At 46.5% G+C, this 25,702-nt stretch overlaps 1 protein-coding gene across 2 annotated transcripts in view; it reads right to left on the bottom strand.

The window, feature by feature from the left end:
- Positions 1-12,292, bottom strand: part of LOC137522927 (fish-egg lectin-like) — a 44,898-nt gene extending 32,606 nt beyond the window's left edge. Inside the window, exon 1 of one of the 2 annotated variants that reach the window (XM_068243082.1) lies at positions 12,220-12,292. In XM_068243082.1, coding sequence (XP_068099183.1) covers positions 12,220-12,277 — 58 coding nt within the window. In that variant the 5' untranslated portion in view covers positions 12,278-12,292. Of the gene's footprint in view, positions 1-2,213; positions 2,349-12,219 lie in introns of those variants that run through there. The other variant, XM_068243083.1, reaches the window with a different exon arrangement.
- Positions 12,293-25,702: the final 13,410 nt, after the last annotated feature.

A 25,702-nucleotide genomic window follows, 5' to 3' on the forward strand; every position in this document is an offset into this window, starting at 1 on the left:
TAAGGTGTTATACAAGTTAAAGTTTTTGACAGTCCCTAGACTCCAGGAGGGCTACTTTCTGACTTGTGTGACTGGCAGGGACAGGAGTCCTAATACAGGCAAGTAGCCTCTGTGTGATGTGCAATACAGATAAGCTCTCTGCTCCATCTCAGGCTATTCTCAATTTCTCTCCACTCCTCCTCTCTCTGGGCTAGTGCACGCCAAAATCGCAATAGCAATCGCTAGCAATTTGTGAGTGTGATTTTGTGAAGCGATTTTTTTTTTTTCATGAATTGCTCCAAAAAATGCTACATGCAGTGTGTAGCATTTTTTGGAGCAATTCTTTAAAAAATAGCTCTGAAAATCGCTTCACAAAATCACACTCACAAATTGCTAGCGGTACAGACTAACCAGCAAGCTCATGGTGACCCAGAACTCATTGGTTCTAGCGATTGCTATTGCGATTTTAGCATGCACTAGCCCAGAGAGGAGTGGAGAGAAATTGAGAATAGCCTGAGATGGAGCAGAGAGCGTATCTGTATTGCACATCACACAGAGGCTACTTGCCTGTAATAGGATTCCTGTCTCTGCCAGTCTCTCACACAAGTCAGAAAGTAGCCCTCCTGGAGTCTAGGGACTGTCAAAAACTTTTCAACTTGTATAACACATGCAGTCATAATAACAATGGGGAGAGACCAGACAGATGTTTGCCCACGGACCCTCCAGGCAAGCTCTGCATCATGCTGTGTATATTTACCAGCTTGCCTGTCCTCTGATTGCACTTTTATCAGCTAGCCTCAAGTTTCACATTGCCTTACAACAAACCCAAATACACCAGACACCAGACCTGCCCTAAATCACTGAATGAAAGGCGGCCTGGGGGGAGATTGCCCCTTTACCCCCTGGCCAGTCAGTGTAGCTGTATACAGTGCTTCCCTGAGCTAATTACTCTGCAGTCCCCTGGGGAGAGGGAGGGAGAGTTCACAGCGCCCTTTCCCTGTCTGTGCTCAGGGCTGCCACACGGCTGCACGGCCCCTAGAAACGGGCCTGGTGAAGACCCGTGGTCACTTAGACTCTGCGCTTGGGTGGTCCATATCATAGTGGGGTGGTCAACAGCACCTATCCCTGCAAACCTAACAGATAATGCCCCAATCCATACAGCTAGAATTGTTAAAGAATGGCACGAGGACCATTCTAATAAAGTTGAGCATCTCATCTGGCCACCACAATCCCCAGACCTCAACATTATTGAGCATTTATGGTCGTTTTTAGAGATTGAAGTAAGAAGTCAATTTCCGCCGCCATCGTCTCTAAAATAACTGGAGCGTGTTTTAACTGAAGAATGGGCTAAAATTCCTTTGGAAACAATTCACAATTTGTATGAATCAATACCTCGGAGAATTTACATTGTTGCTAGGCAACCAGACCCCAGTGCAGAGACTCGTTTGTGAAGAGTCATAAGCTGCTGGGAGAATGAATCAGTCCCATCTACACCATATGATTCTTTGTCAGATTCGATTCAATTTGATTTGATTCATTGATTTGATTCGATCTGACATGTCTGATTCATGATTCGAGTCAATTTGAATCGAATTGAATCGAATCATGAATCGGACATGTCAGATTGAATCAAATCAAGGAATTAAATTGAATTGAATCTGACAAAGAATCATATGGTGTAGATGGGACTGATTCATTCTCCCAGCAGCTTATGACTCTTCACAAACGAGTCTCTGCACCGGGGTCTGGTTGCCTAGCAACAATGTAAACACATATTTAGCAGTTCAGCGGAGCTCAGCCATTAGGGCTATAACAGCGATTCCAGCTAGAAGTGGGTTATACCACTGAAAATTACTTAGGCAGGAGTTATGGTTGTGAAAAGAAAGTAAAAAAAAACACCCCTAACAAATGGATTAGCCTCCCAGTCCTTCATACGTCACTGTTTACATTACATGTTGTATTGATGAAACCATTCATTTAAAGGACCACTCCCGCGAATCATTTCATTTTTAATAACCTCACAGTAGATACATCAAGTATAAAAAAGCCTTACTGTCATTTTTTTTTATTTTCTGACATGGCCCTTTAATTTGCCATATATCACTGTAGCTTCCCTCCGTCAGTCTCTGCAGTAGTGCTGACGGACTTTTTTAACTGTAAAGCCAAAGCAGGGGGAGCCTTGTCAGGTGTTAGGTGCTCTGCCTAATTGTCCAAACTGTATAGTAAAAACTCACGCGCTGCCAGTCTTCCCATTATGAGTCAATCACATCTAAAGGACCCCCGCACGCAGGCATTGAGGGAGGCAGCTGTCAGCGCAGAATCTGCTGCGCAATGAGCTGCTCTCCCTCTCCAGCCATAAGAGTCTGTCTGTCAGAAAAAAAACAGTGATGGGCTGTGTGTAATAATCCGGGTAATGAGCCGCTCTGTGAATGGAGGGGGGAGTGGCTAATTGGTCAAGTACGTCACAAGAGGCAGAGCCGAGGTGACTGAAGCCAGAGCGGCTCTGTAGTGTCAGAATGGGCAGCCAAGCAGATTGGGCAGCCCCGCATGCGCAGTAGGAGCCTGTGTCCCATTAAATTATGCAGCCACGTAAAACGTCCTAAATATCTCTGCTTTCACACCACGTACACTCCCGAAATTTTCAGGGGAGGGAGGGGACCCCCAGATCTAGCTCTGTGCCGAATTGCAGCCCCCGAGCCCCGCTGGTTCCCGAGACTGATTGCAGCAAACCTATCTCGGGAACTAGTAGGGCTCGAGGGCTGCAATTCGACACAGAGCTAGATCTGGGGGTCCCCTCCCTCCCCTGAAAATTTCGGAAGTGTACGTGGTGCGGAAGCGGAGATATTTCAGGTAAATTATGTCTAACTTCCCACTGAGCATGTGCGATACTCAGTGAGGAAGGCTGCTTCCAGGCTGCCCATTCTGACATTACAGCTCAATACACACAGCCCATCGCTGTTTTTTTTTCTGACAGACAGACTCGTATGGCTGGTGAGGGAGAGCAGCTCATTGCGCAGCAGATTCTGCGCTGACAGCTGTCTCCCTCAATGCCTGCGTGCGGGGGTCCTTTAGATGTGATTGGCTTGTGATGGGAAGACTGGCAGCGCGTGAGTTTTACTATACAGTTTGGACAGTTAGGCAGAGCAGGGCTAAACCATTTGTTTTATCTGTTTTTTTCCCCTAACACCTGACAAGGCTCCCCCTGCTTTAGCTTTACAGTTAAAAAAGTCCGTCAGCACTACTGCAGAGACTGACGGAGGGAAGCTACAGTGATATATGGCAAATTAAAGGGCCATGTCAGAAAATAAAAAAAAAATGACACAGTAAGGCTTTTGTATACTTGATGTATCTACTGTGAGGTTATTAAAAATGAAATGATTCGCGGGAGTGGTCCTTTTAAAAAAAAAAAATTACACTATTTTACAAGGATGTTATTTTTTTCCTCATTCGCGGAAGAACCCCTTTAAGGAACCAATTGGGAGCCGTGGAGGGAAATGTAAAGATGCTTTTAGATCTCAGCTATACTTAGTATAGCTGAGAGTAGTGCAATGGGGGTGGTGTGTGTGGCAGCGGTGCACGGTGATCTTCAATCAACTTAATGAAGATTACAAGATATTGGTGTGGGATCTTTTCTGAGGATATTGGCGTGGGAACATTTTTTTTTAGGTACAGGTAAGTATTTCTGGTTAATTAAGATTATTAAAGAGAACCCGAGGTGGGTTTGAAGACTATTATCTGCATACAGAGGCTGGATCTGCCTATACAGCCCAGCCTCTGTTGCTATCCCAAACCCCCCTAAGGTCCCCCTGCACTCTGCAATCCCTCATAAATCACAGCCACCCTGCTGACAAACAGCTTGTCAGAGCTGGCTGTGTTTATCTCTATAGTGTCAGTCTGCTGCTCTCCCCGCCTCCTGCAGAACTCCAGTCCCCGCCTGCATCCCTTCCCTCCCTGCTGATTGGAGGGAAGGGACGGGGGCAGGGACCGGAGCTATGCAGGAGGCGGGGGAGCAGCTGAGACTGACACTACAGATGTAAACACAGCCTCACAGCACGGCTGTGATTTATGAGGGATTGCAGAGTGCAGGGGGACCTTAGTGGGGTTTGGGATAGCAACAGAGGCTGGGCTGTATAGGCAGATCCAGCCTCTGTATGCAGATAACATTCTTTAAACACACCTTGGGTTCTCTTTAAAGGACTTTATTCGTGGTTGTGTTTTTATTTCATTTAACCCTTTGTGGAAATGGGTAATGGGTACTTTGTACCCCTATATTCATTTCTCCTGGGATTGGGGCAGGCGTCTGGGGTCCCCTTCATAAAGGGAACTCCCAGATGCCACCATCAACCCCCTCCACCCCGCCAGGATGTCATCGCCCCGACCTCCTCCCGGGGCACCAGAGGTGGGGAAGAGCCCTTTGTCCATGGATTGGACAAGGGCTCCGGAGGGAGGGGAAGGCTTGGCCGCCCCTCTCCCCCGGAGCTCCCCATACCATAGACAATGCAGACTGGTATAGCTCAGGGTGCGAAGCCCCAGTTGGCCGGGGTTCCACAATCTGGCTATTCCAACCTGCATGGGGGACAAGGTGTTAAAATATGCTCTGTAGGGGGGACCCCACATAATTTTTTATTTTTATTTCCCACCTTCTGTACATAAAAAAAAGTTTAAAAAATAAGAAAATAAAATTTTTCTCACTGTTTTTTTTTAACATAACCTGCAAATTGCGTGTTTCTAGTATGTAAGGGGGCTTTGCTACCGTATTAACCACTAAAGTCGGTGGGTTTTGCTTCATTAACTAACCACATTTAAATGTATACATTTTTCCTTTGATATTTTAAAATCAATTTTCTCAAAAACTATAAGGTCTTTTTTTTAAAGTAAAAAAATTCCTCTTGTTCCCACTATTCTTCTTAACACATCTGGCACAATTTGGTGTTTCTACCATGTAAGGAGGCTTTGCTATTAACCGCTAAAGAGGGTGCGTTTTGGAGGGCTTTTAATCATGAATCACGACCCGTGATACCGGACTCTAGTGGTAATCACGGCTAAAATCGAATTCAAATTCATAAGTCAGTTTCAAATCTGGGGGTATCCGAGCATCACTGTTGATACATTTTTATTTAACTTTAACCACTTGCAGCCCCAGGACCGCTTAACGCCGATCAGCGTAAGGTCCTGGAGCAGTGGTTTGCGGGCGATTGTGCGTGCATCGTCCTCCGTCATCAGCCCGCCGGGCACTTAGCAGCGCCGACGGGCTGCGATGACTCAAACGGGCCAATAGAAATGTATAATGTGTTTTGCAAACAACGTGTATTATAAAGGCTGCCTCCTCCTCCCGGAAGACCACCAGAGAGGAAGGCAGCCCTGAACGTAAGATAATGCTCACATCGCTGCACATTGCCCCCCCCACCCCCTCCCGATTGCCCGCAGATCACTCCTCACTGGCCACTACCCCACTGATTTAGCGTCTGACTCAGGTCTGATTGACATCTGGTCGCCTGTCATCAGGTCTGTTTGAGGTCTGATTGGCATCTCATTGAGGTCTGAGTGACATCTGATCATCTGTGCACTCTTGATTGACATCTGATCGCCTGTTTTCTCTCTGATTGGCATCTCATTGAGGTCTGTGATTGCCCAGTAGTTGCCTACTGTTTACATTGTTTGGCATCTGACAGCTGCAGTGTGATTGCCATTTGATTGCCTGTAATCAGCTCTGATTGAGATCTGATTGATATCTGATCATCTGTGCACTGTTGATTGACATCTGATCGCCTGTTATTTCATTCTGATTGGCATCTGATTGTCTCTCATTGCCTGCTAATCACCACCAATTGACTGCTGTTTACATTGTTTGGCATCTGACAGCTGCAGTGATTGACCTCTGATCGCCTGTAATAAGCTCTGATTGGCGTCTGATTGACATTTGATTGTCTGTATACTGTTGATTGACATCTGATTGCCTGTTTTCACTCTGATTGGCATCTGATCATCTCTGATTGCCCAGTGATTGCCTGCTTTTTACATTTGGTAGAGTAGTAAAACAGAGGCGTCAAGTAGAATAAAAGCAATTAAAAAACGTTTAAAAAGGGGGAAGTTGGTGGACTCACCTCCCTCATGTAAAGACAAACCGGACAGTGGGATGTTACTCACAGTACAAAGTAACTTTTATTAACCTCCCTGGCGGTAAGCCCGAGCTGAGGTCGGGCTATGCCGCCGGGAGGCACCGCTCAGGCCCCGCTGGGCCGATTTGCATAATGTCTCGCTACATGAAAAAAAAAACAAAAAAAAACAAAACACTACTTTGCTGCCCCCTGGCGGATTTTTTTAAACCGCCAGGAGGGTTAAAAGCTCCAAAGTTGCAACGCGTTTCACGGGTCACAATCCCGCTTCATCAGGCAAAAAGTTTGGAGGGTACAAAGTCAGGTGAAAAACCTGGCTAAGCGCCTCTGTCAGGGCATCAGAGTCTGGATTCTGGTTGAAGGTACTTTGGACCATTCCTCTTTACAAAACATCTCTAGTTCATTCAGGTTTGATGGCTTCTGAGCATGGACAGCTCTCTTTAACTCACACCACAGATTTTCAATTATATTCAGGTCTGGGGACTGAGATGGCTATTCCAGAACATTGTACTTGTTCCTCTGCATGAATGCCTTAATGGATTTTGAGCACTGTTTATGGTAATTGTCTTGTTGAAAGATCCAGCCCCGGTGCAGCTTCAACTTTCACTGGTTCCTGGACATTGGTTTCCAGAATCTGCTGGTACTGAGTGAAATCCATGTGTTCCTCAACTTTGACAAGATTCCCAGTCCCTGCACTGGCCACACATCCCCACAGCATGATGGAACCACGGCCATATTTTACTGTAGGTAGCAGGTGTTTTTCTTGGAATGCTGTGTTGTTTTTCCTCCATGCATAATGCCCCTTGTTATGCCCAAATAACGCAATTTTAGTTTCATCAGTCCACAGCACCTTATTCCAAAATGAAGCTGGCTTGTCCAAATGTGCTTTAGCATACCTTAAGTGGCCCTGTTTCTGCTGTGGGCGGAGATAAGGCTTCCTCTGCATCACTCTCACATACAGCATCTCCTTGTGTAAAGTGCGCCAAATGGTTGAACTATGCACAGTGACTCCATCTGCAACAAGATGATATTGTAGGTCTTTGGTGCTGGTCTGTGGGTTGACTCTGACTTTTCTCACCATTCGTCGCTTCTGTCTATCCGAGATTTTTCTTGGTCTGCCACTTAGAGCCTTAGCTTGAACTGAACCTGTGGTCTTTCATTTTCTCAATATGCTCCTAACGGTGGAAACAGACAGCTGAAATCTTCAGGTGATTTGAGAGTTGTTTTGAGAGCCCCATGTTGCTACTCTTCAGAGAAAATTCAAAGAAGAGGGAAATTTACAATTGCCCCTCTTAAAAACTCTTTCTCATAATTGGATTCACCTGTGTGTAGGTCAGGGGTCACTGAGCTTACCAAGCCAATTTGAGTTCCAATAATTAGTTCTAAAGGTTTTGTAATCAATAAAATAACAACAGTTCCCAAATGTACTGTATGCACCTGCCTAATTTTATTTAACCGGTTCAGCACCACAGTGCCGAAAATCTCATGCATCCGAGCAACGTTCACCTCCCATTCATTTGCCTATAACTTTATTGCTACTTATCACAATGAATTGATCTATATCTTGTTTTTTCCGCCACTAATTAGGCTTTCTTTGGGTAGTACATTTTGCTAAGAATTATTTTTTCTGCATGCATTTTAAAAGAAAGATTAAGAAAGAAATGAAAAAAAATCATTATTTCTCAGTTTTTGGCCTTTATAGTTTGAAATTAATATACGCTACCATAATTAAAACTCATGTATTTTATTTGCCCATCTGTCCCAGTTATTACACCATTTAAACGATTTCCCTATCGCAATTTATGGTGCCGATATTTCATTTAGAAATAAAGGTGCATTTTTTCAATTTGCGTCCATCACTATTTATAAGCTTATAATTTTAAATAATATAATAACATACTCTCTTGACATGCATATTTAAAAAGTTCAGACCCTTGGGTAACTATTTACCGGTATGTTGTTTTTTTTTTTTATTGTATTTTTTTAAATTTAAAATGTATGTGGGTGCAGTTTACTATTTGGCCACAAGATGGCCACAGTGAAAAAAGTCCTGGATGCGAACGATCTCGCATCCAGGAACTTAAAAGCAGGGGCGAAGTTTCCTGGGGGCAGAAATACCGCGCTCTCTGGATAGAAAGCGCCGGTATTTCTGCGGGGAAGTTAGATCGGTGAATGGGAATTATATTCCCATTCACTGATCGGGGGGCTAGCGGTGGGCGGCGGGAGCGCGCCCGATCGCGCGCACCATGCGGCCAGAGCAGCAGTACCTATCTGGACGAGGAAGCTCGTCCAGATAGGCCGAACTGGTTAAACAATTATTGTGCACTTTCTGTAAATCCAATAAACTGAATTTCACTTCTCAAATATCACTGTGTGTGTCTCCTATATGATATATTTAACTGACATTTATTATCATAACAGCCAATGATTTATACAAGAAAATCATGATGATTAACAAGGTTGCCCAAACTTTTGCATCCCACTGTATTTAAGTACGTTAGAGTCAACTTAGAGTAGGCTCCACCAAAAATGCAGTGTTTGCCCGATCAGGCCTGATCGTTCGGCCACACTTGCGTTCAGCCCACCCCACCGCAGTGATAGAATTTTTTTTCTGATCACTGCAAAAACACAATAGCTGCGGCACACTAAAGATCAGTTTTTATTTATTTTTTTTAACAAAACTGAGCGACTGCAGCTTTTTACTTCACAAGCATTCCTTTTTGCTAGGTTGGTGTGCTCTCTTTCCTGGGTAGTCTTAGAGGAATACCCCCTGAATTTAGCAGCCCACAATGGCAAGAAAGGGGTATTCCCTGCAAGAGGCCTACAGTATTCTGGCCCAGTCGAATGAGAATAATTGGGACTTCTCATCTGACGAATCATCCAGGTCAGAGTTTGAGCCTGTGGCTCTCTGACCGATAGCGACAATGACGAGGTTGGGTTCCCTGCTAGCATCAGGTGTACCCGACCCTATGTCATTGGACAGCAGGTGGAGCAGGATCATCCTCAAGAGCAGCAGAGTGGTGCTAGTGCTGATCTAGGATTTCATGGTGAGGCATGCCCCAGCAGCACAGCACATCCTGGACTTGAAACCAGTACTGTCAGTGACCCTGGTGAAGTGGCGAGCACCAGCATGGCAGTTGAAACTGGTTCGGTGGCACGTGCAGTAAGACCCCGGTCACAGCCACCAGAAAGACGGGCCCATAGTACCCTTAGCCTCCCAGAGGTGCTGGCAAACCCAGATTGGAAGTCCCCTGATTCCGCCGAACCCATAGTGCCCCCTTTCACCGCCCAGTCTGGAGTCCAGGTGGAGACAGATCATCTAGGATTGGCCCTAGATGCTTTTCATCTGTTCTTCACTGATGATCTCTACAACTTAGTAGTGGCAGAGACCAACCGTTACGCCACACAATACATTACCGCCAATCGGAGAGGTTACCATGCCCAGCATTTTTGGCGGAAACAGGTCACAGTTTCCGAATTTAAGATCTTTTTGGGCCTTCTCCTAAACATGGGTCTAACTAAAAAGAATGTATTGCGGTCCTATTGGTCTACGCACCCAATACATCACATGCACATGTACTCTGCTGCCATGTCCAGGGCATGTTTTGAGGACATCCTGCTCTTCCGTGACAACTCAACCTGTCATCAAAGAGACCACCCTGCTTACGACCGGCGTCACAAAATTCGACACCTCATAGACCACCTGTCACTGAAATTTGCAAATGCTTACACCCCCGAACAGAACATCTGCATAGACGAGTCCCTCGTACATTTTACCGGGCACCTTGGCATTAAGCAGTACATCCCAAGCAAGCGCGCCCGGTATGGGGTCAAGCTGTATTAGCTCTGTGAAAGGGCCACAGGCAATACATATCGTTTTAGGGTCTATGATGGAAAAGATTTAAAATTGAAGCGGGTCGGATGTCCTGACTACCTGGGGTGCAGTGGCAAGATTGTTTGGGACTTGGTGTCACCCTTATTCCACAAGGGGCATCTCTACGTGGACTAATACTACACAACTACTACTTTGTCACAAGTAAGTGGAAAATGACACTTTGTGAGAAAAAACAAACAAACAAAAAAAATTAATTTCCACTAACTTATGACAAAAAATAATATCTTCTATGAACTCACCATACCCCTCATGGAATACCTTGGGGCGTCTTCTTTCCAAAATGGGGTCACTTGTGGGGTTCCAATACTGCCCTGGCATTTTAGGGGCCCAAAACCGTGAGGAGTAGTCTGGAAACCAAATAAGTAAAATTGACCTGTGAAATCCTAAAGGTACTCATTGGACTTTGGGCCCCTTTGCACAGCTAGGCTGCAAAAAAGTGTCACACGTGTAGTATCGCCATACTCAGAAGAAGTAGTATAATGTGTTTTGCGTATATTTTCACACATACCCATGCTGGGTGTGAGAAATATCTCTGTAAATGACAATTTTTTTGATTTTTTTTACACAAAATTTTCATTTATAGAGATATTTCTCCCACTCAGCATGGGTATGTGTGGAAAGACACCCCAAAATACATTATACTACTTCTCCTGATTACGGCGATACCACACGTGTGACATTTTTTTGCAGGCTAGCTGTGCAAAGGGGCCCAAAGTCCAATGAGTACCTTTAGGATTTCACAGGTCAGTTTTACTTATTTGGTTTCCAGACTACTCACGGTTTAGGGCCCCTAAAATGCCAGGGCAGTATAGGAACCCCACAAGTGACCACATTTTGGAAAGAAGACACCCCAAGGTATTCCAATAAGGGTATGGTGAGTTCATAGAAGATTTTATTCCCGAATTCAGGCGATACAATACCAGCCTGCATGAGTGACAAAGGGATACAGCAACTTGGGATTTTTTTTTATTTTATGCAAATAATCAGGGGCGTAACTAGGCCCCACCGGGCCCCCCTGCAGAATTTCTGAGCACCCCCTCCCCCTGGGCATTTTGGGGAACTAGAGGGGTCGCAGCATGAGAGGAGAGGTTGTTGGCATGTCAGTGGGGAGGGGGGACGTTCCCTCCCCTCCCTCACCTCGGGGCTCTCCCCTCTGCGCTCCCCTCCACTTTAAATTAGAGTCCGGGCAGCGGCGGGCAGCAGACAGATACATACCTTCTGTGCGCTCCAGTGTGCGTTCGTCTCTCTAGTCTCTGACGAGACTTCCTGTTTATACAGGAAGTCGCATCAGAGACTAGAGAGAGGAACGCACGCTGGCGTGCTCGGAAGGTATGTATCTGTCTGCTGCCCGCCGCTGCCCGGACTCTAAAGTGGAGAAGAGCGCAGAGGGGAGAGCCCCGAGGTGAGGGGGGGGACGTCCCCCCTCCCCGCCGAATGTGGCCATGGCTCTCCCCTCAGGCTGCGACCCCTCCAATCCTCACAAAACGGCCCCGAGTGGGCCCCCCCCCCCGAGGGAGCAGGGGCTGCAGGCCCTATTGTTACGCCAGTGCAAATAATAGATATTTTCAAGGGATCCTTATACAGCAATATTTCAACTGTACAGTGATCTCCAGCCAAAGCGTAGCAACTTACCAACATAATATCAGTGTACTGTGCAATAGGAAACCCTGGCAGGAAATTTGGTGGTATAATGGTTAGCATTCTTGCCTTGCAATGCTGGGTCACCAGTTCAAATCTCAGCCAGGGCACTATCTGCATGGCGTTTGTATGTTCTCCCTGTGTCTGTGTGGGTTTCCTCTGGGCACTTGGGTTTCCTCCCAAAAGCATACATATAAGTTAATTGACTTTCCCTTAAATTTGCCCTAGACCAGTGATGGCTAACCTTGGCACTCCAGCTGTGGTGGAACTACAAGTCCCATGAGGTATTGCAATACTCTGACATCTCTAAGCATAACTTGGGGAGGCAGAGGCATGATGGGATTTGTAGTTTTGCCACAGCTGGAGTGCCAAGGTTAGCCATCACTGCCCTAGACTCTATTGGACATGCAACTATTGTAGCGATTAGATTGTGAGCTCCTCTGAGACACAGTTGCTGACAAGACAATATACTCTGTGGAGGGTGCTGGTGCTATTTAAATAACACTACATATAATATATTGATATTTTTGTTATGAAGAGTACATATGCTCCCTCAAGTCCTTTAGTAAATCCCACCTATACATTTCTTACCTGAAGAAATGCAGAAGACTCCTGAGCACAGCAGGAGCAGACTCACAGCAAAGAGCATCTTGGCAGGTAGTAGAAGTTCAGACAGCAGATCTGGAGAGTCAGCTGAATAAATAGTATACCTAGGCCCCGCCTATTATAGAAGGACTGTTGCTATTGGCTGTCTAACAGAGAACATGTTATTAATCACTTCAACACTGACATATAGCTTTGGATTTATGCAGTCCCATTGTTTAACTTCTATCTATTTAAATGTTTTATCAAAATCAATTAACCCTTTGCACACTCTCACGCAAATAATTATTGCAGACCCATGGCTCCCAACTGTACCTCTTTTGGAGGGACAGTCCGTCTTTGGGAGCCCTGTCCCTCTGTCCCTCTTTCCTCCATATTTGTCCCTCTTTCAAGAAGACTTTGTCCCTCTTTCTATGTAAATATATATATTTCTCTACTAAAAAATGTGTTTGACTCTAAACATTATTCCCATCCTTTAAATTTACATGTTACTCATTTTAAAATGTTAATATGAAGGTAAATGAACCAGGATAGAAAGGGCCAGTGTGGTTGAATGATAAAACAACATATTTTTCTTATGAAATCTTTATGGTATGCGTGACTGGGGGTGTGATGGAGGCGTGATCAGGGGTGTGGCAGGGGTGTGGCTTAAGTGTCCCTTTTTCTCATCTCAAAAAGTTGGGAGGTATGAAGACCAACTATTCAAATACAACATGTTCAGAAATCACTAGCTCTACAGCTGAATGAAAAGCAGAGGTTTAGACAAGACAAGACAAGACAAATAACATTTATATTGCGCTTTTCTCCTTTCGGACTCAAAGCGCCAGAGCTGCAGCCACTAGGGCGCGCTCTATTGGCAGTAGCAGTGTAAGGGAGACTTGCCAAAGGTCTCCTACTGAATTAGTGCTGGCTTACTGAACAGGCAGAGCCGAGATTCGAACCCAGGTCTCCTGTGTCAGAGGCAGAACCCTTAACCATTACACTATCAGCCAACTGCTTTACACTATCAGCCAACTGCTGTTTAAGTTTGTACAATGAATGGATTATTATTTAGCATCTCCATTTTATCTTACTTAAAGCGGAACTGAAATGTCCTTAAAAAATAAGAGTTTTGCTTACCTGGAACATCTGCCAGCCCCCTGCAGTTGACCTGTGCCCGCGCCGTGACATACCGGTCCTCGGCCGCGGCTCACTTCTTCTTGCAGTGGAAGTCGACTTCTAAGTCAACGTCCACTGCGCCCTGGCCTCGCATGCATTCCTGCGGCCAAGAGCGTCCTGCGTAGGTGCAGTACGAGAAGATCTCTGGGAGCATGAACGAGGGGTATGCGCACAGCCACTTGGCCAGGGCCGGGCAGGCACAGTAGACACCGCCTGCAAGAGGTGAAAAGTGAGCCGCGTTGGGGGGGGGGATGGAAGATTGGTATGTCACGTCGTGGGCACCGGTTGGCTGCAGGGGGCTGGCAGAAGCCCCAGGTAAGTGAAACTCTTAATTTTTTTCATTTTTTAATCTACGTAAATTTACTAATTTTTGAAGATGTGTTATTTTGCATTTGTATACAGTGCTGGCATCTTTAACTTTCCATATTCCATAGTCATTATTACCGTAATCACAGTCTAATGTCCCTGTTGTAGCCTATGGTCAGTTTTGGAGGAGGCAAACCAATGAAATTAATTATTTTTGGAAGGTTTAAGTAAACGCATGCAAACACAGGCAGAACAGAGTTTCTGCAAATAGTAGCCTGATTTTGTACATTTTGTAAATAATATCATAACTGGTGGCAGGGGCATAACTAGAAATCACTGGGCCCCACTGCAAAACTTTGGATGGGGCCCCCTCACTTTCTGCACAGGAGAACCAATGTTATTCAATTGGCTAGTGCACACTTGAATGTGTTTTCCCCATGCAGATAAATACTGCATTTTTCTCTATCAGTCACATTAGCTTCTGTGATAAAACGTGCATGTTTTCAGAACTGGCTCTGCAGACTTCTCCAGCATCAATACAATACAGAGCACTGGGGGTAGGGGGGGATAGAGAGGTTGAGGGCTGGGCACTGTACACAAGAGCCTGCTGCATGCTGAATAGGGACTGTCTACAAATCTCTGTCTACAAAACTTTGTAGGATACCTTATCAGAAGCTGAGCAGGTGCAGTCATTGTGCAGAGAGCAAAAAGTTTTTGATCTTTGTGCCCTGTGTTGTCTGTCTCTTAGGACAGGGAAAATAATCTTATCTCCCTACAGGCCCCCCTGTGGCTTCTGGGCCCCCCTGTGGCTGCATTCCATGCAGGGTCTATTGTTATGCCCCTGACTGGTGGGCGCATGCAAGTTACTGCTCCAGGATCAGAACACAAATGCCTGCAGATTGTGATCTTGCCTCGAGATTACTAGATGTGAAAGATCCTCTTCAACCAGAAATCAAAGCTCCTCTTCCAAAACTACTCCTCAGTACCCGAGGCAGTTTATGTCAGAGCTTCTCTCCATGTGACAATCCACAAGCGCTTCTAAGATGACAGGAAGCCTTCCACTTCGAAAGGCCCAGAACTGGTCATACCGAATCAAGGTATCCTGTAAGAGTTTGGAGAATCTCAAGGGAATTACTTCAAGAGAGACACAGTCACCATATGCCCTGCTAGCTAGCATCAACAAGAAATGGACATGATACATGAGATCTGGGACGCCCTGATGGGCACGGAATGCCCTAACATCTGATTCTAGGGCACAGAGCCAGGGGATTCAGGGCTCTATATAATTATATATAATAATCATCCTAAGGTGCTCCTATCTCTCATGATTTGCACAATTGAAACCTAGAGAGAGATAGAGAGACCTGCATTGACTAAAAAGATTTTTGTAGGAACTTACAGTCCCCTCTTATGGTTTGCCTCTTTGGTTTAAAAGCTCACTTGTATATAAGCAATATGGCTCATATGCAATTTTCTTTTTCTCTTGAGTTATCTCCTAGGAGATCATTTTCATCTTATCTTTAAATTAACTTTTCAGCATGTTACAAATGGAAAAGTACCCAGAAGTTGGTGAAAAGTACTATCAAAATTATTTTAAGTATTTTCTTGTGTGCTGGTGGCTTAAAGTGCATTTTATTAATAAGGTGAGAAAATATCCCCAAGGGGAGAACTTTTTAAGAGGGGCAGTTCCTCTTTGGGAACGTAGTCCCTCTGTCTCTCTTACCTTCTCATTTGTGCCTCTTTCAGGACTTATGGACAGATCTATGTAAATATAACGTAGTTTCTACTGTGTTTTAATATACTCTTAATTCTATTTCTATCATTTAAAGTGACATATTTCTTATCTATGTTAAAATGAAGGCGAACTAATGATGGTAGAAAGGACCAGTGTGGCCTGCATTTTAAAACTTTGTCTTTTGCTTCTGAATTCATTATGGTATCTGTGACTAGGGGTGTGGCGGAGGTGTGAATAGGGGTGTGGTGGAGGTGTGATTAGGGGTGTGGCGGAGGTGTGAATAGGGGTGTGGTGGGGTTGTGATTAGGGGTGTGGCGGAGGTGTGAATAGGGGTGTGGTGGCGGTGTGATTAGGGGTGTGGCAGGGGCATGTCTTAAAGTGTCCCTCTTTCTAATCTCAAAAAGTTGGGAAGTATGTTTGCGTCCTATATCCTGGTTAGCTACCTATTATAAGCAAAATTCAGATCCTTATCCGCTGAATCATTATACTTATAAGCAATGTATTAATGATATATGTGAATCAGTTTGAGGTTTACAGACTTGGGCATAGGTTCATGTAGCACTACTGGGCTGAGGGCTCTCCTGTCCATTATATATTCTTTCAGGCTAATATTATATGTAAGATTCCTATGTAAATGTAACTAGACTTGCCACTGGAGGGCACACTTACACTATTTTCTAATTGAAGGCATACATTACTATAAGAATGATTATACGCAAGGCCGGATTTCTAGAAAGGCCACAGAGGCCCGGGCCTTGGATGGCTGCAGCTCAATGGGGCAACTGAACATTAAATAGGGGTTGCTACATATGAAAGGGAAAGCTAAAAATAGTGAGCGACACATAAAAAAGGGAAGCTGATGCTCAAAAGAGCTGTACAGGAAAGAGGGGCTGCATACATGAATGTTACACATAGAAGAGGGTGCTGCACATGGAATAGGAGGAGTGCTGCTGCTCATGGAAGAGGAGCCTGCTCATACTTGGCCTAGGGGCGGTAAAAGTATAAATCCAGCCTTGATTGGACATGTTCTCTGTTAAAACAGATCTGAACTCAGAAGTTCCTCTCTGTTCTAAAAGGTAAGCAACCGCATAATTACATTTAAAGAAAAAAAAATTCTTTGTTATAGATGATACAAAATCCTGCAATAAATCTGCAGTGTGTCGACTTCCTGCTTTTATAAAAGCAAACATAGGTTTAACATCCTGTGTTTACAGATTAGCTGCTCTGCCAAGGCAGCAAGCTGACATAGCTGAGAGATCAAATTACACTTGTGATTAGTCACAAATGAGGAGGATTTAATCAGGCTAAACTCTCTAAATACATACAGGGTGCATTGCTCTATGTTTTTCTTCTGTCCTGCGCAAGAGTTCAGGTCCACTTTAGTACAGTATAATCTCAGTTATCTAGCACCGGGGGGAAATCAGCTGATGCTGGCTAAGTGTGCTACATATAGAATGGCAATAGCCTGATATTGTGCATTTCCAGGAGATGCAACTTCACACCTAAGTTTCTACAAAAGAATTATAGCCAGGTTTTTCATTGAATTGTCCCCCCAAAACATAAAGAATAGTGGGTACAAGTAGAAAAAAAAATTCAAAAAGTTGAAGTTTTTGAGATAATCGATCTTAAAAACGCAAAGAAAAAATGTTTTTTAAACCGTCATTTTTCTTAGTTACATAGTTTGGTTGAAAAAAGACATTCGTCCATCAAGTCCAACGAGAAAAAATAAATAAATAAATAAAATACAAAACAAAACCTGCACATATCCCAGTTGATCCAGAGGAAGGCAAAAAACCTTACAAGGCCGTGGCCAATTAGCCTTAAAAGGGAAAAATTCCTTCCTGACTCCAGATGGCAGTCAGATAAATCCCTGGATCAACTCTTCCGGGAATTACCTAAAAATTATAGCTGTGGATGCCCTTCATTGCAGGGAAAGTATCCAAGCCCTCTCTAAATGCAGATATAGAGTTTGCCATAACTACTTCCTGAGGTATGATGTTCCAGATTTTAGCCACTCTCACTGTGAAGGACCCCTTTCTAAATAAATAGTAAAAACTTTTTTCGTTCACCCGCAAATCATGCCCCCTTGTCCGTCATACAACCCTAGGGACGAAAAGCTTGTCTACCAAGCTTTTGTATTGCCCTCTGATGTATTTATACATGTTAATCAGGTCACCTCTCAGTCGCCTTTTTTCCAAGCTAAATAAGCCCACTTTGTCCAACATTTCTTGGTAAGTAAGATCCCCATCCCTCTGATTAACTTAGTTGCCTGTCATTGTACCTGTTCCAGAAGGTCAATGTCCTTTCTACAGTGTGGTGCCCAAAACTGTACTCCATACTCCAGATGTGGCCTCACAAGTGATTTATACAGAGGCTCAATCACAAGAAAATGTATGCGTGCTCTACGCCAAGCTTAACCCTTTCAAGTCTAGCTGTGCAAATCTGGCTAAAATGGCTTATCATGAGACATGCTCATGCAGAAATGCATCTGCTTTCGCATGCCAAACTTTGCAGGGTCAAAAACCAATACCGCGAAGCGGTTGCCCTGCGGGAATTAGTTCATGCTATACAGCACTATCCAGGAGCGCCTCGGGGAGGCTTCCCATTGCCCCCATACAACCGGGGGGGCCGTGGGGCCCCAGGCTCTCTCACTGCCTAGGGACCACAGCAACACCCCGGAGGTGGAGGCTGGGTAGCGCGGACGACCCCCCCAAAAGGGGGCAATGGGAAGCCTCCCCGAGGCGCTCCTGGATAGTGCTGTATAGCATGAACTAATTCCCGCAGGGCAACCGCTTCGTGGTATTGGTTTTTGACCCTGCAAAGTTTGGCATGCGAAAGCAGATGCATTTCTGCATGAGCATGTCTCATGATAAGCCATTTTAGCCAGATTTGCACAGCTAGACTTGAAAGGGTTAAGCTTGGCGTAGAGCACGCATACATTTTCTTGTGATTGAGCATATTTGCATTCTGTCCTTTGGAGGCAGGTGGTGGATGGTTTGCTCTATAAGTGGGCTGTCTGTGCCTGTCCTCCCCCCCCCTTCTGGAGTGATGTGTGTGAGCCAGCCCTGAGCCCCACAGCTCGGGGTGACCCATGCGTCACTCCTTTCCCATGCAGTGCCCCGAGTCGATGCGCAGCAGCAGAACGCAATGGACGTTCAGGTAAGTGCCGGTTTTTAAATTTTTGGGAGATGGGTGCGGATGGCCCCCCCCGGCGCCGGCCACGCTTGGGGGGGTCGTCTGCGCTACCCAGCCTCCACCTCCGGGGTGTCGCTGTGGTCCCTAGGCAGTGAGAGAGCCTGGGGCCCCACGGCCCCCCCGGTTGTATGGGGGCAATGGGAAGCCTCCCCGAGGCGCTCCTGGATAGTGCTGTATAGCATGAACTAATTCCCGCAGGGCAACCGCTTCGTGGTATTGGTTTTTGACCCTGCAAAGTTTGGCATGCGAAAGCAGATGCATTTCTGCATGAGCATGTCTCATGATAAGCCATTTTAGCCAGATTTGCACAGCTAGACTTGAAAGGGTTAAGCTTGGCGTAGAGCACGCATACATTTTCTTGTGATTGAGCAGATTTATACAGAGGCAGTAGTATACTAGCATCTCAAGATATTATTTCCCTTTTTATGCATCCTAGAATTATGCTAAATAAATAATTTAACATATTTGATTACAATTATTTTTTTTACATTAACCCTGTGGTTTGGGTTCCTCCATCTGGAGTGGTAAAGACACCCTCCCTCCACCTCATTATTATTTTTTGTTTCATCAAATTACCTATCTTTGGGTGCCTCCACCCCACAGTACTATTGTGTTTTAGGAGGAAACTCGGGCCCACAGCCTTTGTGTTACACCACCACATTACAGTTAGCTCTGTCCACATCTGATTATGGCCACACCCATTTTTTTACTGCTCCACACTCAAAGCATTGTACTATTTCCTATCATTGGTGCCCCAGGGTGGCATACATATGAATTCGACGTCGGGAGACTTGGGCACAGGATACACCCGGTATATGGCTTATTCTGCTGCTGCACAAGTCCCGGTGGTGGTAATTACTATACCCCCTCCAGGTCCACGTGGGGAGTGGGGAATGATGTAATTTGGCTTACAGCTATTGCTGGAGGCCGAATTACAGTGTTTTAAAAGTAACTTCAGCTACATCTTCTGACGGCGGCCGAAGTTACTCATTTAGTGCCACTATATCCGTAATTCCTATTACAGTCTATGGTGGCGCCGGCTGCGCCCAAATCTCCTGCACTGTAATTACAGCGCTCGCCAGGGTGCCCCAGACCTTTCAGGATCCTAGCAATACCCCTGCATTGTGCCTTGAACAATATGCACTTTAAATTTTATTTTGCACTTTTATTTATCATACTAATAAAATGATGGCCTTTGATGAAAGAGAAGCCGAGGTGGGTTTGAAGAATATTATCTGCATACAGAGGCTGGATCTGCATATACAGCCCAGCCTCTGTTGCTATCCCAAACCCCCCCTAAGGTCCCCCTGCACTCTGCAATCCCTCTAAATCACAGCCGTGCTGTGAGGCTGTGTTTATCTCTATAGTGTCAGTCTGCTGCTCTCCCCGCCTCCTGCAGAACTCCAGTCCCCGCCTGCATCCCTTCCCTCCCTGCTGATTGGAGGGAAGGGACGGGGGCAGGGACCGGAGCTATGCAGAAGGCGGGGGAGCAGCTGAGACTGACACTACAGATGTAAACACAGCCTCACAGCACGGCTGTGATTTATGAGGGATTGCAGAGTGCAGGGGGACCTTAGTGGGGTTTGGGATAGCAACAGAGGCTGGGCTGTATAGGCAGATCCAGCCTCTGTATGCAGATAACATTCTTTAAACACACCTCGGGTTCTCTTGAAGGTCCACTCCTGCTGTTTATCCTGTAATGCAAAATATTGACATAAATTACACATGGCAGATTACCAATTATATTACACACCCTCAAACGTCACATGACCTGACACTTACTGATGTTATTTATTATTCACCTCCTAAACTTTTTTTTCGGGGACTATTTGCATTTCCTTCTTCTGCATCTGGAATCTTTGTATCAATATCTTTCTGTACCACATCCTCTTCAAGTCAGACCTGCTAGGTGAGCTATATTAGTGGAGCAGGCAGCAGGTTCTGAACCTTCTTTTCAGCACCCAAATGTTCTTTCCACACCTGAAGAAAACACTGTGAGACACCCCCCCCCCCCCCCCAATACATTTGAAATGCACTAATTACCTCACATATAAACTGCAACAATTGCCCCTACGTATCATCACTGGTGTCAGTGGGCATTGCAGATACAAAAAAATACACCAAAATGCTGCATATAATCCCCTCAACCAAAGTGCAGTCACTGCACCTGGCCATGATTTGTGTTCAGTAGGCAAGTGTGCCTGTTCCTCATCATTCCTGCTCAGTGAGTATGGGGGATATGGGGAGAGTGACTTAACCACTTGCCGACCGCGCACTCATACTGCGCGTCGGCAAAGTGGCAGCTGCAGGACCAGCGACGCAGTTCTGCGTCGCCGGCTGCAGGCTAATTAATCAGGAAGCAGCCGCTCGCGCGAGCGGCTGCTTCCTGTCAATTCACAGCGGGGGGCTCCGTGAATAGCCTGCGGGCCGCCGATCGCGGCTCGCAGGCTAAATGTAAACACAAGCGGAAATAATCCGCTTTGTTTACATTGTACGGCGCTGTGGAGATATATTGGGGTGCTGATGCTGTTAAGGATAATACAGTAATATATTTTCATTTTCCCATTTTTATATCTGCTGTGGTATGTCAAAGGTGTAGAGATGCAGGCTAGATTCATGGACTGTTCATGTATTTGTGTGGGTGGGTCACTAGACCTACATTTGCATCTAAAGAGGTCTTCAGTGAATACAACCAGTCACCTTCAATAGGCAAGGAAGCAGCTCATTAAGCCACTAGCAGTCACTTTTGATCTGCTGTCCCAGGTGTGATTGTCTGCGTCTGTCTACAGGCAATTACAGGCAAACTGCTACCTGTAACCAAAAGGCCATCTTTTCATGTATGTGCGAAAATACACTTTAACGAAGGAAATGATGTGGAGGAAGCTTTTTGATGTCTGATAGGATACAATCTCACCTATCGAATTCAGCAAACTTCAAGAAGCTAAAACAGGAACCGCTTTGAAGTTTGCATATCACAAGAAAGATTATGACAAGCGTTCGGTGATGTCACAAACGGGGAAACTGCATTAGTTCCTGGGGGCTGGACATTAAATGCCCCAGGGGACACTTCAGACTATTTAAGCTGGCCCAGGACAGCCACCGGTATCTTCTCTCGGAGGTAGCGAATAGCTAGGGAGGATCGCAACTCCTGGTCGAAACGGCGTCCTCCCGTCAAACAACGTTCTAACCTAAGCTGGTAACGTTCTTTTTTCCCCCGTTTATTTTTACGCAAATATCCGTCTGTGTTATCTTTGTAACTTTTATCTTGTAACTATTTTTACTTTGTTTTTGTAATCTTTTGTATATATTAAGTTCTGCACTGTTCTATGTTTTTCTAGAATATTAAATTATTATTTAATAAGTTTGACTTCTGCCGTACTAAACTAACACTCATAGCCTAGAAGAGACTGAAGTGTAACCGTGTATAAGTTCATGCCTAATTGTACGCTTGAGCAACACTACCGTATGAAATTGTAATTGCATTGTGTGTGGGGGCGTTTGTCATACGTTGGCCTAAGCGCGCAGCTGACCCAACGTACGAACAACGCCAGTGCGAGTAGCGACAGCAGAGTGGTTAACAGTATCGTTCGGAACGACTGTTAGTGGGTCTTTGCTTCACGACAGTGTAAGATTGCAACTGTGTGTGTGTGTGGGTGCGTGGCGTTCCCGTATTTGGCCTAAGCGCAAAGCTGACCCAAATACGAAAACGCGGAGTGCGCGCTGAGGACTCGACAGCAGAGTGGAAGTGTCTAGCGAACCGCTAGTGGTGGCAGTGAGAGGTGTTCTGAGGGGTCCCAGCCTTGTTTTAGCTTGACTAAGGCTGCTTCCCCTCTGTCTGGTCAAACCCGCAGTCGGGAACCGTATACGCAGGCGTGCCGCGGGCCGGTTCCTGACATAATTGGCTGGCAGTGGTGGGATCGTTTAGTACATTAGTACGCAGTTTAGCTCGCTATTCTGAGTACTAAAGGCTGGAAGCTTGCTAGAAGCAACTAGCCTACAGAAGTCTACTCAGTGCAGAATCTATATACGTTTTTTTTTGTTCAAAGATACACACGTGGTATTTTGCTTTCCCTTCCCCCCTTTGTTCTTTTTATTTTTTGCAACACGATGGCTCAGAAAGCATCCAGCTATGCAAGGCAAAACAAAGAGATACTACTCAACCTGTGTGAGCACAAAGGCATCGAGACGGTGAGCGGCCAGACTAGGGAGCAGTTAGTTCGTGCGCTCGAGGAGCATGATGAGGCAGAACGAGCCCGTGCTTCAACGTCAGAGGATGCAGCTCACGACACGCCAGAGGAGGAATCGCTCCCGCCACAGGATGCGAGTGGAGACGATGTCCTGGATGATCCACCGAACACGGAGATGACATCTCTGGAAGCCGACCTACAGCTACTAGGTTCGGCTGAGCCCGAACTGCGCCTAAAGCTGATTCTGGAACATCGGCAAGCAGAAAGGGAAATACGACAAGCCCAGAGGGAACAAGCTACCCAGCGACTACAGGCCGAGAGGGAAAGACACCAGGCCGAGAGGGAACAAGCTGCCCAGCGACTCCAGGCCGAGAGGGAAAGTGCTGAACGGCAACACCAGCTGGAGCTGGCTAAACTTCAGCAGCAGAACCGGTCTGCTGGACCCGCAGAACGCGAAGGTGAGCGAGTCCACAGAATCCCCCTGGATAAGTTCTCCGCTATGGACAAGGACTCTGACATCGACACTTTCCTACAGGGGTTTGAAAGGACTTGTCGGCAGTATGGGGTGCCCCATGAGCAGTGGGCACGATACCTCACACCAGGGCTGAGAGGCAAGGCCCTGGAGGCGTTTGTGAGTCTCCCCCAGGAGGAAGAAACAGACTTTGAGGCAATTAAGAAAGCCATCATTGCGCGATACCACCTCACGCCAGAGGTGTATCGCAAACGTTTCAGGACAGTGCAGCGAGGTCCTAATGACAGTTACCTGGATCATGCTTGCAACCTGCGCACTGCTTTCCAGCAGTGGTTAAAAGGACTTTCAGTCAAAACCTTGGATGCCCTGCAGGAGCTGATGATAAAAGACCAGTTCCTACACACCTGTCCTGTTGAGGTCCGGCTGTTTGTGCTGGATCGAGAACCAAAGACAGTGGATGAGGCTGCGGAAATAGCCGATGCCTACACCGCCCATAGAGCACCTGAGTCCCGGAGGACTACTACGCCCAGCTGGAGGGGAGAACAGAGTGCTAAACCTGTGTCACCCAGCACCCAGAGGAGGCAAGCACCGCTGTCTCCTGGATTCAAGCAACCTGACACTCGGAAATGCTTTGTATGTGACAGGGTGGGTCATATCAGCACGACTTGCCCAGAGAGGAAGAGGGAGGCCCCAAAATCCAGTGAGGCCTCAAACCCCAGTGAAGTCCCAACGGCTTTGTGTGCTACCAGGAATGCCACTGGCTATGCAGAGAATCTGCAGCTTGTCACGGTTGGGGGTACAGTTGCCACTGGGCTGAGAGACACTGGAGCAGAAGTGACTCTCATACATCCCCAGCTTGTGAACCCAGAGCAGTACATACCTGGGAAAATGATTGCTGTCAGAGGAATTGGGGGTGTCACCCCAGCCATACCCACCGCCTTGGTCCACCTGGATTGGGGGGCCGGCAGTGGACTGAAAGAAGTTGGGGTAACTGACAAAATCCCCACCAACGTTTTGCTGGGTACTGACCTGGGACGGTTAGTGGCCCGGTATGAGCCTACCCCAAACCCTGTGGGGCCTGCACCCCCAGCAGAAGTTCAGGACTCTTGCAAGGTACTGTTTGATAATGCTGTGCAAGTGGGGAATGCTGGCGAGGCCCCAGGGGCTATGGACTGTGTACTAGGAGCCAGCCCTAGTGAGTCTCCAGTGCCTAGGCCTGGAGTGGAACCTGTTGATACCAAGAATGCAGAAACTGATGAGGTCATTTATGACGCACGGACTATCAAGGCGATCGAGGCAGGAACTGTTGATGATACTTGTGAAGTGCTGAGTAGCAATGGGTGTAATGCTGCAGATAATGTTGATGTTTTATGTGATGTCCCAAATGACAATATATGTAGGGCTGATAATGCTGATGTCATATGTGTTGTGCTACATAATGCTGTGTGTCATGTGGACACTCCGTCAGCTGCAGGAGTAACCAGCGGCGCTCGCTGGGCTGCAGCAGGTGGACTGTAAACTGAAGGGGCAGATGGCACCAGGCCAGATCCTTCCCCTTCAGATGGTTTCAAGACCAAAGGTGATGTGGTTTATTATATGAGTAAGGTGGGCGCTCCCTTGGCTGCCGTGGTAACCCGCAGCGCTAGCGAGTCTACAGCAGAGGGACTGTCCACTAAAGTGACAAATGTTGCTGGGTCAGCAACATCCACTTCGGAACCTGGCTCTGAGGGCCCAGGAGCCTCTCCGTCTGCAGCCTTCCTAGAATGTGTGACAGGCAGCCCTGAGCTCTCTGGGGCTGTTCGATTTGACAGCAGCCTGGAAGAGCTCAGGGGGCTAGCCAGCAGGTCACCAGCTGGGAGGGGCGGGCTGAGAGGGTTCTGGGAAGTTATTCCCTCTGAGCTGTCCGAAGTGGAGGAGGCAGCCCGGCAGAGAATCGTTCCCCAAAGGGACCGAGAGATAGCTCCTGCCACTATAGAGAAAGTGCGTGTAGCGACGGTTGGAACCCTTCCCCAGCTGCAGCACTGTCTCTATGGTCGCGAATTCACGGTCGTCACTGACCCACATTCCCCTGGTTGGTTCCGTCCGGTTGCCAAGGGCAACAACACATTGCAGCAACCTGACCTAGCTTTCCAGTCGTGTAGCTTGGAGCTAACTGAGAGGTGGGGAACCCTCCTGAGGATGCTAAAGGGTTTCCCCACCCGGCCAGGCCGTCAATGTAGGCTTTGGCAGGATGATTCGTTAGATTCACCTGCCAGCGCCATCTGGAAGGGGAGCAATCATGGGAATGCGGACGGGCTGTCCCGTCAAGCAGAACCAACAGTGTAGGTGCAGGCAGGATGATCTGGGAAGATCATCTGCCTTGCACCAAGTTAACGGCGGAGGTGTGGAGATATATTGGGGTGCTGATGCTGTTAAGGA

This window comes from Hyperolius riggenbachi, chromosome 6 (assembly GCF_040937935.1).
Source record: "Hyperolius riggenbachi isolate aHypRig1 chromosome 6, aHypRig1.pri, whole genome shotgun sequence".
Classification (NCBI taxonomy): Eukaryota; Metazoa; Chordata; class Amphibia; order Anura; family Hyperoliidae; genus Hyperolius; species Hyperolius riggenbachi.